This window comes from Cuculus canorus, chromosome 1 (genome assembly GCF_017976375.1).
Source record: "Cuculus canorus isolate bCucCan1 chromosome 1, bCucCan1.pri, whole genome shotgun sequence".
Classification (NCBI taxonomy): Eukaryota; Metazoa; Chordata; class Aves; order Cuculiformes; family Cuculidae; genus Cuculus; species Cuculus canorus.
The window spans coordinates 155,171,397-155,186,509 of record NC_071401.1 but is presented as its reverse complement, the minus strand read 5'-3'; the positions used below and the strand labels follow the sequence as shown (position 1 = coordinate 155,186,509).

At 38.8% G+C, this 15,113-nt stretch overlaps 1 protein-coding gene across 1 annotated transcript in view; it reads left to right on the top strand.

Moving 5' to 3' along the window:
* Positions 1-879: 879 nt before the first annotated feature.
* The window catches only part of MRTFA (myocardin related transcription factor A), a 73,649-nt gene continuing 59,415 nt past the window's right edge, over positions 880-15,113 (top strand). Inside the window, exon 1 of the mRNA XM_054086784.1 lies at positions 880-940. Within this exon, the coding sequence (XP_053942759.1) occupies positions 895-940 (46 nt within the window). The 5' untranslated portion in view covers positions 880-894. The remainder of the gene's footprint in view (positions 941-15,113) is intronic.

Here is a 15,113-nt window from a genome sequence, read left to right as displayed (position 1 = left end):
TCCACTATCCCAAATAATTTGAAACTGATCATCTGGGTGTGTGAGACACATCTTGATTTTATTTTAACCTCTAGACAGTTTGGATGGAGGGTGTGGTCCACAATGGGAAAAGTCTGAAAGAGAAAGGGCGCTTTGCTTGCTTGTTTTCAAGAAACAGCTGCTACCATCTATTTGGAAGACATTCCAGTCCTTTGTTACAGTAGTTGAGGCTTAGTGGTCAGCAGGGGGAGTTGATAGGGGTTGAGGAATAGTGCAATTATTAAGAAAAAGGGCTGATAAAGATTGAAGAAAAGTGACTGATTTGTCGCCAGGATGTATATGATTTTGACCATATTGTTTCAAAGCTGAGGATGTCTGCATGTTTATGTTAACAGTGGGTCTCCTTGTCCTTGAAATGAAATTGCATCATCAGCAGAGCCCCTTAGGGGACTGAAAGTCTACCCAAGACGTCATCGTTCTCTTTTAAAAGGGGAAAAAACTGCTAGTTCTAGTGTCTCTGACCCCTTCCTCCCTGTTCTCTTGTACTTACAGAGTATTAAGGGGCGGACCTTCGTTCTGCAAACTTCAGATCTTGCCTTCCCCTTTGAGTATTCATTTTTCTCCTAGCAGTAATTTGACTCTGGGCTGTTCCAACTTGCGTGTAGTGAATAAGCAGAGAACTGCCTGTTTAGAGACTGGGTTTTCTCAGTAGGCACAGTTTTCATCATATGAGGATGAGATTTTTTTTTAAGTTTTGAACAAGTTAAAGTTGGGACATCCTCTTGTATTTGTTGTTGTTGGTGTTTTTTTTTTAAAATTTATATATATAAAGAGATGTAAAATTTATATATATAAATTTATATATATAAAGAGATGTTTTTATGGGATTAATTAACTATTGAGAAGAGGATCAACATGACACCGCTGGAATCAGAAATGCAGATGACAACACTCCAATCAGGTATTACCCCAAACATGGGTAAATTTTGGCGATGAATCACAGTTGCTGAACTATAAATGGAGTGCCAGGAGGCTATGGGACATTGAGTAAAGACAAGTTAGAATGCAGGTTGCAGATGGATACTAGTTGAATGTTAAATACTGATCACTTTAGAGCTTCATCAGACATAAAAATATCTTTCTGTTCTTCATTTTTTGGTCCCCAGTGTTTAAAGTGCCTCATGAGGATTAGAAAATCCCAGTCAAATCTAGGTCTTGTTCTAAATAAACTTCCTCTGTTTATCTCTTGGCTGATTTATGCAGGTTTATGGTTAATTATTTTTTGTTGTAACATATTCTTGATACTTTGGAGAAACTTCAAATTGCATATTTTTGGGAAAATGCTTCTGCCTTGAAACTTTCCAGTACTTGTTTTATATCTTGAAAGACTCGTTTCTCGGAAAGTGAAAATGGTATGTTTATATGATTTTGTCCTAAATACTATGATCTTTTTGTGATACTGTACTTACCTTTTTGATATGTACAGAATTGCATTTCTAATTTGAAAGACATGTTAGAGCGAGAATCATCTGTTAATCACTATGGTGTACTTCTGTAGAGCATTTTAATCCGAGGCTTTAGAACATTCTGTAGTCATGAAACTTAAATATGTATAGATATGAATGTCCTTTATTCTGTGGATGGAAACAGAGACTGTAACCTTGGTAAGATCCAACTGCAAACTGTAGTAGCCTAGGAGTTTGGGTTTGCATTTGTGTACTCTTAATCTCTTGTAGAGTGTTGTCTGAAAAGCAGTACATACGTAATGCCAAAAGTGTCAAGACAGACTTGTGTCTGAAAATTAAATGCGTTTTCGTTGAGTAGTGACTTGGAACGAGACAACTGAAACAATAACATCATAGTTTAATATAGGCTATTTCCAGAAATTTCTGTTTTTTCTGAATTTGTTGTGCTGACTTCCCTAATTTAGTGTCTTATGTTCTCTTAAATATCTGTCAAGATTATGTATGTCTATAAAGATCTCATATGACCTTTATTTTATGTTTCTGACATGTGGTTGTATTCTTTCTTGTTTAGAGAATCAAAGTATATTTTTTTCTACCTCCTGTTGTAGATAGGAAAGGCAAGAGAGGTGTTACTTCGGGGCTACATCTGAGATGGAATACATAGCATTTGTCTTAATTCAGAAGGGTGTCTGGGCACAATACATCTTTCCTCTAGACACAGCCTGACAGTTTTTGAATTTTGGAGGTAGGATTTAGACATTAGCAAGGTGTTTGGTATTGAACAGGATGTGTATGGCAAGACAGTACCTAATCTGTCTTTGTTGTACATAATGTTTTTTTTGCTTGATACGACAGTTTCTATGTAAAGACCTGAAGAAGTTGTTCACCCTGATGTGCTTTGTTCCTCATCGGTTTTCTAATTATGTTAATTTTTTTCTGCAGACAAGGAAGAGCCATGGAATTTACATTTCAGGGTTCTTGTAACTGAATTTGTGCATGATGTTCTGGGGAAACTCGCACAACAAATAAGACTTGTTAAAAACAGGGAATCAGCCTTCATATTAGCATTACTTTTTTTTCCAGACTTTATTTGTGGCTGTGTTTCTCATTTCTTGCAACTTATGAAAACTCCTGACGCTTGCATTTAATTCTTAGTGTGAGAGTTTCTCTCACTAAAGAATACTTCTGTGTAGCTTTCACTTAAGCCTGCTAATCCAGGTCTTAGATTATGCAGTGGCGTTCTGCAATGTTGAGGAAATTTCCTGGCAAGCTGAGCTTACCTAATGAGGGATACAGATTTATTGCACCTCTTCCATCAGTAGCAGCTCTTTTCTCCATGACCAACCACTGCTGGAAAAATACTAAGCAAGAAGCAGGCAAATGTTTAAGTAAATGAATTCACAAGATTGGTGGGGAAATTAAGTATGACAACAGGATGGAACCACATGTATAGTAAGTTTTAGAGATGAGTCTTGAATAATGGAAGTATATTACAAGCTTCTAGATAGGGAAAATGGCTACTTGATGCTGATACCAAATTGTTCAACATTTTTTTTTTCTAAACAGAAATATAAAAATTTAGTGATTTCAGCTGCTGTTTGTTGCTAGTTTTAGTTGGCTTAGTGAAGTAATTAAGTTTTCTGTTGGACAAGCTACTTGAGACTTTTTAGAGACTGAAATTGCATCTCCTTTCCGTTGAGAGATAGAATTATCTAATGAGGAAAGACTTCATTTCTCAAGGGTTCTTGGTCCTGGTGTTCATCTCCAGAAGCCCTGATGGAACAATGGAAGCTGGGAACTGATGTCCCAGTCAACTCATTATGTTTTTCTGAACAGCCATTATTAAAAATCCAGAAGCTTGCATTTAATTCTTAAGTTAAGAGTTTTTGCTATTAAAAAGTACCTGGAGAACTGTGTTCAGTTCTGGAGTTCTCAGCACAGGAAGGCCTTGGATCCACAAAGATTATCAGAGGGCTGCAGTACCTTGCATACGAGGACAGGCTGAGAGAAGGCTTCTTTAGCCTAGAGAAGAGAGGGCTGCAGGCAGACCTCATATAGCAGCCTTCCAGTACTGGAAAGGGGCTATAGGAAAGCTGAGGAGTGGCATCTTTATCAGCGAGTGCAGTGATAGGATCGGGGGTGATGGCTTTAAACTGAAAGAAGAGACGTTTGGATTAGATATTAGGAAGAATATTTTTTCCTGTGAGAGTGGTGAGGCACTGGACCAGGTTTCCCAGGGAAGCTGTGGATGCTCCCTCCCTAGAAGTGTTCAAGGCCATGTTGGATGCAGCTTTGAGCAACTTGATCCAGTGAAAGGTGTCCCTGCCCGTGGGACAGGCTGGAACTGGATGAGCTTTAAGGTCCTTTCCGACCCAAAGCATTCTATGATTCTGAGTAGGAGAGTCATGGCCTAAGCTTGGTAAATAGATTATCCTGATAGACCCTACCCAGCCTGCACTCCATACACCAAACTTTCTTAAAGTGTGCAGGGCATAAGGCTGTGCTTATTTAATGCTTGGGTACTAATGGGAGTCCATTCAAGAAGTAATCGTATCTGAAACTGTAGTTGATGTAGGAAATAATGTTTGTATTCCATGCTGGTGGGCACTTAAAAAGCAACACCTTTGATACCAAAGATGAGAAAATATTCTTAATGTTTTAGAGAAAGAACTGAGGGGGAGACTACAACTTTGCTGTTCTGGGAGAGAACAAATTCAGCAGGGAGGGGCTGTTTTTTCAGAGCAAAAGTGAAGCAGAAACAATATGACTAGTGAGGTAATACCTGTTGTATTAACCAGTAAAAATTAAACACCCCCGTCAAATGGAAAAAAGGAAGAATGGAAAATCAATACAAATGCTGACATCTGAAGAAGAAAAAGTAAAAGTGAAAATCAGGCTGAAAAGGCATTTCAAAGAGTCAGCAGACCCAGAAAAAAATGTGAAAATAAGGGCGGAAACTTAAGTGCTGTAATTCTTGTCATCTCCTTGGACTACTGAACATATTTGAAGAACTAGGGTGTTACTGACCCAGTCATTCAAAAAGTGGTCATACACAGTGAGGCAATATTCTCCATTCATATTAAAGAATACAGTTTTGGAAACAGCCCTGTGCCAGTTTGCATATTTTTATTTTGTTGAAAATGAAGCTGATGTGCAGGTCTGCCTGTACCAGGCTCTTAGCAGCAGGACCTCCCTCATTAGCGTTCTCCAAGAGTAATTTGGTCGTTTTTGGTGCCTTGACTCTCTCAGCATTTGACTCATTTGTTTTCTTTATATTTATTTGCTGATTCCAAAAGCTTACCATTTTCTTCCTATTATCTATGTCAATATAATCTCCCTGTGTAGCCTCCTTTTTTATCCCCCTGAAACCTTTGTTATTCATAGCACTGCCTAATTATCCCCTATGGAGACCTTTCAGATTCTTTTGCTGTTGGTCACTATTCAGGTCAAGGTAGTGGTAGAACAATTTGTTGATTTGACCTGGCTTTGTTCTGTAAGAGACTGTTTGGCCCCTTGAAAGAATGAGTCATGAATACGATTTTCTTTTTTTTTTCTTAATGAAGATGGAAGAGTACTAGTAGAATACTTCTTTTGACAAAATCTGCAATCTAGTAACAAAACTGGTTTTGAACAGCCATTTGAAGGACTCTTGCAACTTAGAGATTTCTCAGGAGCTTTGACTGTGCTTCTGGTCTCTATATCCAAATTCTGTGCTTAATTTTGTAGTAAATACGAGCTTTCAAAGATAACTTCACTTTCTTTTTTTTCATTTTAACTTCATTGTTCACAAGTTTCTTTTTATATGTTCTATCAGGTGGCTGGGCAGCAATACATGTGCAGTACATATATGGAGGTGCAATCAGTCAGATAGATGAGCCATAAATTTCAGATCACTTTTTGCAGACGTTTAGCATGGGTGGATGAGAGTTATGGCCATTTGGGGTCACTTAGAGTTATTGCCAGAATTAATGTATGTTAGCACTTAGCCAAATGTCTACTTTCACTAATGAATTCCATTTCCCCTAAATTTTACTCTGCATAAAACCTGCATTTGTTGTTCTGGGTAGCACTGGTTTGTTTCTGTGCACTACACTCTGTTGCATGTTAATAATTTTGTAATCTTAATTTCTTTCTGTAAATATGTTATTAAAAATGAAGGTCTGTTCAGCATAGAGGGATCTGTTTAACAGCATCTTTGGATTTTGATGTGCTGTTCCATTGACCTGAGAAAAGATATTAGGATCTGTTAGACATCAAGCCAGGTATCCAAGCCAGAAGCAGGTTCTTCTAAACCATTAGAAGTTCAGTTTAGATGAACGACAGGGGTTTTTCCACGCATATTTGGAGAACAAAAGAAATGTTGATTTGAAGTCAGCACTGTAAATGAGCACAGAAATAATTAATCTCTCTGTAGTGGATAATACTTGACTTCTCCGATCTAATTTGCTTTGTATCCAACTGTTTCTGAATAAGAAACAATCCATTCAAGTGAAAATTTGTGTCATCTTGAATGAAATAGAAAACTTCCCTCATTTTCAGGGGAAAAGTTACAATTTTGAGCTACATTAGCAGATTAGGGATATATTAAACTCAGTTTAGGATAAACCGATGCTTATCCCATTCACTCTTTCTATCAAAGCACAGCTCCCAGGCTCTTTCCCTTTCCTCTTTAAAGGATTTAAGTTGGAGTTCTTTAAGGATGTCAGCTGCTTAAGTACTTTTAATGGGAAGAAAGGGGATGGCATGCATGTTTATTCATAGAAGGGAGATGTCCCCCTTCAGCTCTTTCATGTGTGACAGATGTCAGAGCTGCAGTTTTTGCAGTTGGATTTCTCTTTTTCCTATTTTATTAAAAGCTTATATTCAGTGCTGGCTTTTTGTACTTGTAAGAATAACCTCTCACGCGTGCAGTGAAATGCCTTCTAATTGCATTTTGACTTTTTCAGGCACCTCTTAGTAAGATTTTTTTTTTCCTTTACTGTTAAAAGCTTTTTTTTCTAGCTGTGAGTTTTTTTCCTGTGTTTTTTTTTGGCATTTCCTTTTGTTTGAATAGTAGAACTTAAAAGACTGAATATTTTTTATCCTTATTTTTTTTTCTCCCACCCCCCAAATTGGAATTTTGAGATTGCAAAGGGTGAATCAACACGATCAGGATTTTGGTTTTGGATGGAGGGTGGGAGGAAAACATTCCTAGCTTTATAGTTTGCATCATCACCACTTTAAAAATAGAAATTTTTATTTCAGTTTGGAATCTATGGCATTTGCAAATGTAACCTTTTGTATCTAGGTAGCAAATTCCTGGGGAGTGTAAAGAGTTCCCTGGTTGCTGCTACATTTCCCCGAGATATGTATATTCTGAGTAGTGATAAAATGACTCTTTGCTGGCTTTTAACCAGAGTCCTGCATGTGATCCAAAGACCGAACAAAGTTATGTGAGCTTCGTCATCAAGAGTGGGAATTCTTTCCGAAGCAGCAAATGGGACGTTCCTGAAGTCAGCTTTAAATATGGAAATTTTTATGCCAGAGCTACTCGCTCTATGAGGTTCTGAGTTGGCTGTTATAAGACATGGAGGGAGGAGTGCACAACTGTAAGCTGCACGTTACTGAGTTATTCCATTCATGAAAGATTTGAACATAACCTTTTGCTGCCTTTTATCTCTGTGTTTAACTATTGAGTAATCAAATCACCGTGTTGTTCTGATAGCCAAACTAGAATTAAAGGATTGTATGAAGGATGCTTTGCTTTTTTTTCATTGTCAAGAATGATCGCCTACAATAAAGACTACTCGTTAGAATCACTTAGTTGAGCAGTACGTATGTATTTCTACTGAGAGCTTTAAACAAGAAACTGCAGAAATCTGTTAAAACCTGGAGTAAGTATTCATTGAAGTGTTAAGCTACCTTTTAAAAATAGTAGGTTTTTTCCTCTTTCTGCTTTGAAAATCCTCTGTTCATTCATTTTATGCAGCGAATGTTGCACTGCAGGTTGAGAAAGAGGGAGCAGGAAAAAACCAGCCAGGCAGCTTTTTGCTTTTATCCATTCTGTGAACTAAGATGAACTTCGAGGGCACACGTACGCTGCATTTGTTCTGAAACAGCAGAGATGTTGTAGACACAAAACAATTATTCATGGAGTGCTTTATTTCCTAACCTTTATAAGGTTCCGGCTTACTTTAAAATTTAACTATTGAGAAATAACTTTGAGGGAGGGGTGTGCGTGTGTGTGCATTTTAACCAGTTTCCAGTCTACATGCTATGATTGTCATCATCATACTGCATCTTTTTTTTTTTTTATAATTCACCAATAGCTATTAAAAAATAAATGAAAGCTTAAAATGCATGTGAACTCATGTCAGGTTTTATACGTTGTAACTTTAATCAAAGCAGACTCTTCCTTGCTGCAAAATGAATGCATTATGTATAATAGGCCCTATTTAATTGCTGTCATCATATTCTGTAAAGTACCTGTTCATTTACATGATGAGTCAGCCTTTTATTTAGGAACATAGTCCAAGTGTGTGAGCAAAGTGAAATAAAAAATAATTATTTAAATCAGCTTATTTGAGGTCTTTAGGCATGACTGTGTAAAAATTAGTTAAACATTATTTAAAGAGGCTCAAACTGATCACTTGTTATCATTGTGGGACACACTGATCATAGTCATTTTTGTGGCCTGCCACTAGCATAGGTTCTGGGTTAATATCCGAACGTGTGTTACGCTGAGTCTCTCTAAACTGCTATGCTGATGACACCAGGCATGCTTTGCCTAAAGGGATGCAGTTCAGACACACGTCTGTTCTGTCTCCAAGTTACCTGGTTACTCCTTGCTATCCAGCATTTGCCAGATTTAAGAGATGACTAATGTTTAACTAAGCACTCAACTTTCCATTCCTTTGTGATAGCAGAAATCTGCGTTGGAGCTTAGATTCAGGATTAATTTTTATAGTAATGGGATTCATGTCCTGTCTACAGTTTGATTTGTAGGCATTAAAATATGAGGGTTTTGGTGTCTAAGCTTCAATGGGAATCAGTCTCTAATGCATGCCCAGAGCTGTATAGATCAGTGGTGGGGATTATAGATAGCTGCTGAGGTTTTGGGCATGTCTCTGGTGGTGGTGTTTGATGTTATGTGGAAACTGCCATAGATTAACTGCTTGCCTTCTGATTTTACCAGTCTCAAATGACTCCTGCAGTACAAACCCCAGCCTTCTAAACCAAAGAAAACCCAAACAAAAAAAAACAAAACAAACCCCAAGCCCCTTAACCCGAGGTAACCTACAGCTTCGTGTGGCATCTGGAGGATGCTGCTTGTTGCCGAGTTGTTGCACCTCAGTTCAGACTTACAGCACCCTCTGCTGTTCTGACCTTAGGGCTCTTCCAAGAAGCTACTGACACTTGTTCCAAATGGAGAAACCTCAGCTGGTTACCTTGACGTCGTCTGAACTTTCTTTTAATTTGTGACTGAGGAAACATGAACTCTGCTTTATGGAGGTGAAACTGGAGTCTTTATCTTAATGGAAGAAATATCCCCTCTTCCCTCAATTTCTTTGTCGAGAGAATTTTACTAAAAGAATCAATATAGGAAAGTAGTTTAATTACATTGGCACAACTCCCTTTTGTGATTAACCTTAGTGTGGTTTGAGAATGTTGGATAATTTAGTAATGATTTAAGTAGGTAAGGAATCATAAAGACACAGGACTGGAATTACTCTTCAGGGTCACGGAGGCCACTGCCCGCTGTTGCAAGGAATCAGGTCATACACTTCCTTTCATCATTTTATCAAGCACCATTTTGAAAAATGTTAGATTTTTTACTCGCCAGCAACTCATGCTGGAAAGCTGTCCTAGAATTTCTCTCCTTGGTTAAAAATCTAGTTTGCAATATTAAATGATCGTGTGTGTCAGTTTTAGTCCACATAGGCTTTTGTAGTTAAAATGATGCAGACCTTAATACCAGCAAGATATTTTCCCTAGCAGAAGCTGTATCCATTTACAATATCCCTAAGTGGGCAGGTGCTAAAGTAATGTCTGCTAATGTAACCTGCTGAATACTTTTTTTGTATCTTTCTATCGTGACGCTTATTTTAAGTCAGATCCTCTATGTAATGTTAGTGATACTTCCTAGGCATTATGCACAGCATTGGAATCCCAACAGGTTAGGAACCTATTTAATTATCCAGTGTAAGAAGTAGGCTGAGAAATGTATTTATGGTTCTTTGGAGACTTTTCCATTTTCTTTGCCCTGATTGTGTGTTTTCTCAGAAACAAGTGTATCCCAAATAAAGAATTTGCAGCTTCTAGGGAAGCACAAGCTGGCGTGATCATCCTGTAATGATAACTGACTTTAATGAGATGTGTTTTATCTTTTTTTTTTTTTTCCCCCCCCCTCCCCCTTGCTGGAAATACTCTGATTGAAGCAGCTTTTCCTTGTCTGTGTCTTTCAATATTTGAGATTTGGATTTTGCGTTCATTGATGGCAACTCAAATTAAGTATATGACTTTTAAAAAGCAGTTGAAATGTTTTGGTTTATTAAAGTTACTGCCTGCCACTGAGGTACCACCAGTTAAAAATTACAACTCGCCAAACTTCTGGTTAAGCTCTTCAGAAAGTACCTTGAGTTTGACTTATTGCAAAACACTCCCAAGGCTTAGAGCCTTCAACAATCTTTCTCTAAAAGCTGAAATAAACAGAAAACACTTTGCCGTATGCGTTTGCTGACCCTACGTTACCTCAAACTAAGCAAGAACAAGATCCAGATTAGTAGGCTCCTTATGGAGAAACTTCTAATCTTATCTTGAAAATCCAGTGACTGACTTGTGAGTGTCTCAAACAACTGTAGTGAAGAATGGTCTCTTGGGCAGGAAAACTGCAGCCTGTTTAAAGGCCAAAGCATCTTTACCTTTAAGCTAGGAAGTTACTGGCACCTTGAATGAACCAGAAAAGAATAGCAGTTTTAAACAGAAATGCAGCATTCAAAAGTATTTAGGCTTTTTGGGGGTGTTTTTTTTTTGTTTTGTTTTGGCTTTTTTTAGTTTTATTTTGAGTTCCATATAACTTTAAATGTACTATATACAGTCTTAATTTCTCTTGGTTTTTTTCCTTCTTTTCTTTTGTTATGCTTTGTTTTCTTCTGTTCCTTTTACCGGCCTTTTGTGTTTTGGTGTCAGACTAACTGACTGCATGTAGGACAAGACTGCTCCACTCCTCCCAGTTTTCCTCAGAGAGAGGCACTCAGTGTTTGCTGTGGTTGTTGATTTAGTGCCTGGGAAGAATGAGTTTTTTTGGACCACTTCCTTGTCACTCTCCCGCTAAGGGAGTCTGCGTCATTGAGAAATGTTTAACCTTCTGGCCCTGAAGCAGGACTGGAAACTTTGCTGCAAAATCCAGAAGCTAAAACTAGATCTTGAAAATGTTATTTATGCAAACTAGTCTTTCCTTTGGTTTAATTAGGACAGGAGATTGGAGAGCTTGATTAGGAATTCTGAGTAGCTAATAATTTGGAGAGTGAGCAGGAGGGAAAAATTGGTTCTTTAGTGAAGAATGGTGAGGAACTGGTTTAGAGGAGGAGGAGAGAAGAGTTGGGGGTAGAAGATGTAAGAGTGTGGGAAGACTGTGTCAGGAAAGTCTGTCCTAAGGTCATAATTCTGGGAGTGTCAAATGCTTAAGTATTTCTCTCTAATCTGTGTAAGGAGGCTGGTTATGCAGAAATTTATTTGTATAACATGATAATTTCAAGATGCTGATAGCAGAAGCGCAGCCTGAAAAAGCATTGTAGAACAGTTTTCAGACATATCCTTGAAGCATGAGTTGGTTGTGGAGAGATAGGGGTCTAAACTGTGGTGGAAGCTCTTATTTCCAGGGGTTTGAGCTAATAATAGATACTGCTTCCCCTGTAAACTGTGGTATCACCACTGTATGTCTGATTTTCCCAGATTGTCCACTTTTTTCCTCCCCACATCTGGACCACAAGGTTTCTTCCAAGACTTGTGCAGAATTTCCAGATGTCTGGCTGCCCTGCTGGAGCTACACCCCAGTAACTGAGAGGGCAGAAGACGTTCAGAAATCCCAGACTTTTCTGCAGCATAATAGTAATAAATCTAACATATCTTGAAACCGATGTGCTTTTTACAAAGAGTAATCCTAGCCTGACCATAGAGTGTTGGATGCTCTGGTAATCTACGCATGCCTGTACATTTATCTTCAGGCTATTCCAAACAGAAATGTGGCAGCTCTGTCTCTTGGGGTCAAGCCTCTTTCTGGTAAAGAAATCGAAACTGAATTGAAGAAGCTTGACTCGAGGGTGAAATAACAGGAAATGATTATAACTGACCCACTGAATTTTCATGACCAGTGGAAGGAAGGGGAAAGAGCTGTACTTTTCTTCACTACTCTGGTTTTCATTATTAGCAGCTCAGCGCATCTGCTGCCTAGTCCCAGCTAGCTGGGATGTAAATTCTATGACTAGACGCTTGTAAGCAGTCCAATTCACTTTTGAAAACAAAGCCATAAAAAAAGTTTTCTGCTGGATCAGTGAGCTGAACTAACTTGCTGAATTCTCTTAGGAAACCTAGAGCCATCAACAAGAAGGAATGATGAGAAGTGGAGAAAGATGCTAGAATATTTCATCTGGCTCGGGCAACACCATAAAACTACTGCAGAGTGGAACTGAATAAAGGAGAAGAGAACGAGTTTTGACTGTGAAGTCGTCAGTAGGGTGAAAAAAGTCTTAAATACTGGATCACTGAACCAGTAAAGAGTGGCAGTGGCTGGGTAGTCTAGGAGAGAGAAAAGATCAAGCAGCAAGAAAGAATACACAGTGCATGATAGACTCAAATAATTAAGACATATATTAAATTAGAAGTGGGTGGCTTTATTAGTGTCCAGAGTACCTATCACTCTGGAGAATATGAAAAATATTTGCATTTTCCCAGTATGAGATTTGTGCTGTTAAATTGTGTTGTCATTTTTACTCTGAGGTTGTTACATATCTTTGAAAGGACAAGCAAGCTACTGGAAAAAGAGTAGTTACACATCTATCACAGAATGGTTGAGGTTGGAAGGGACCTTTGGAGGTCATTGTGACCAGCACATCTCCTCAAGCAGGGCCACCTAGACCCGGTTGCCTATGATTGTATCCAGACAGCTTTTCAATACCTCCATGGATGGAGACTGCAACCTTGCTGGCCAACCTGTGCCATTGTTCAGTCATCCTCATGGTGAAAAGTGTTTCCTGATGTTCAGAGGGCACCTTCTTTGTTTTAGTTTGTACCTATTACCTCTGGTCCTGTCCCTGGGTACCACTGAGAAGAGCCTGGCTGTGTTCTCTGTACCATCTCTTCAGATATTTATACGTATTTGAGGCCAAATGTGTGGCCTCACCAGTGCTGAGTAGAAGAGAAGGATCACCACCCCCAATCTGCTGGGAACATCCCTCCTAATGCAGCTGGGGATGCCACTAGCCTTCTTTATCCCAAGGGCACATTGCTGGCACATGTTCAACTTGGTGTCCACCAGAATCCCCAGGCCCTTTCCCGACGAGCAGCTTTCCATCTACTCAGCCCCTAGCCTGTGCTAGTGCATCCTCTGGGCCCAGCCACTCAGACGGTTTTCAATCCATCTCACTCTCTCCTCAGTCAGCCCATACTTCCATCAGCTTCTCTCTGTAAGGATTACACAGGACACAAGTGTCAAGAGCCTCACCAAGTTAGGGTAGACAATATGCACTGCTCTCTCCTACCACATCTGTCTCTCCACATTGTAGCTCAGACCTAAAGGCAGTTTTGCCCAATAGCTGTCTTACTCAGCAAAAATATTTTCTGATAGAAGATAACTGTGAGTTTATAATAAATTCTAGACTTACTATAGTGTAGTTGCCGAGAGCAAGCATATGGCAATGTTTATACTGCTAAAATTGTTTTTGTTCTAAAGAGTTTGTTTGTAAGTGACTTCTGTTCAGCCAGCTGTTAGATGTATTAGGAGCAAGCAGCCAAGTCCTGTCAGATCATAAGAACTGGCAGGCATATAAAACCCATATCTTTTTAAGTTGCATGTTTGCCTATTCAATCAGATCATCAACCTGGTTGCTTTTATGCAATCCCACTTTAATTGTCCCGCTCTTGGTCTGGATTAATAAAACAGATTCAGTAGCCAAAGATTTCTAATTCTAGTTCTGACACACAGACTGTGTTATTTTAAATTTCTCTACTGATTTTAACCCAGTTTATCAAACAAAGGGGTTTTTTTAATTGGATTGATTTATTTGGAATCCATAAATGCAAGTTTCTAACTAATGACTTCTGGTAACTCGTACCAAAGCAACAAGGAAGATCTTGAAGGAATGCCAGACAGCTGATGAAAGATAGTGACCAAAGAGGCTTCGTTGCACATTGTTTCAGGTAAGATTTAGGAGTAGGAAAGCTGAGGCCTCAATCAGAACGTAATGTTCCTAGCACAGTTATCTTTACAGTTTTAAGCACTTAGGTTACGTGCCTTGCAGTGCTTTTAAGCCAGTTGGGGATTAGAACTCATAGGATTTGACAGGTTTTGCTGGAGAAATAGAAGATTATGCAGCCTCACGGTTACTTGCCTTTTCTCTTTGCTTTCAGAGATGGGATTACCAGAACTTTTGGTTATGAAATGCAATTTATTTCATAAGTAATCATCATCCTTGCAAAGGAGGTCTGTGTCTTGCCTTACTTCTTTTGGGTAATCACATGGGTCCGATCGAACCACGTGCAGTATTTTATTGTGCTTTTTCTACCTCTCTAAAACCTTGTCTGTTATAAACTTTTGCCAGTGATGGTTATATCACGGGCACTTAAAAAATTGGAGTCTCACATATGTGGAAGGGTCTTTGGGGCAGAGGTTTGGAACATGGATACGTGCAGGCTGAGTTTAGGATATCAAGCTGCAGTTTCACGTTTTGTGGCGATTTCCTGTACATATGAACCTACACTGAGGCACTGAGCAGAAAAAGCATGGCAGCTCACCCTCGTTTTCACTGGAGAGAGCTCTTGTCTCTATAGCTCTGTCTGTGCAAAATTACTGTTTCTTGCTTTAGCTTGGTTTTTGGTGAGGTTTTTTCCTTCTGGAAATAGTTCTTTTCAAATACTTGGACAATGAGGTTTATTCTGAACTGCACAATTTTTTTAGGTCAGTTGAAGAAAATATTATATTTTTGTCTGGTACCTGTGAATTGTGACCAAAGCACTGTGGAGAGATCAAGTGATGCACGAACTGGGAGAAGTTGTACATTTCTTACTAAGAATCTGTCTTCTTCTACAGTCTTGAACATCTTTAAGGAAAATAAACCTTTGTGTTGGTTAATGCTGAATATGCTTTACTTGACAATGTAGTCTATGGAGAAGGAACAGTAATACTGTCAAAACCGAATCTTCCTGAAGTGATAGGCAAGTGAACGTCATGAAGGCATTAAAGGACTCCTTCCGCTGTAGCATAACCAGGATATTTTTCCCGCTAATCAAAAGCTGAATAATTTAATGGCAGGCAGATAAAAACTATTCCAAATCCAGTCTCACACTGTCTGCCTCCTGAGATTCACGCTTTTGTGTTGTAGTTAAAGTTTATATTTGCACATGTGGAGAGGAGATAGGTCCATTTTAGATCCTGGAAACCTTTTCCGTATGTATCAGTGCAGTCCATTCCAT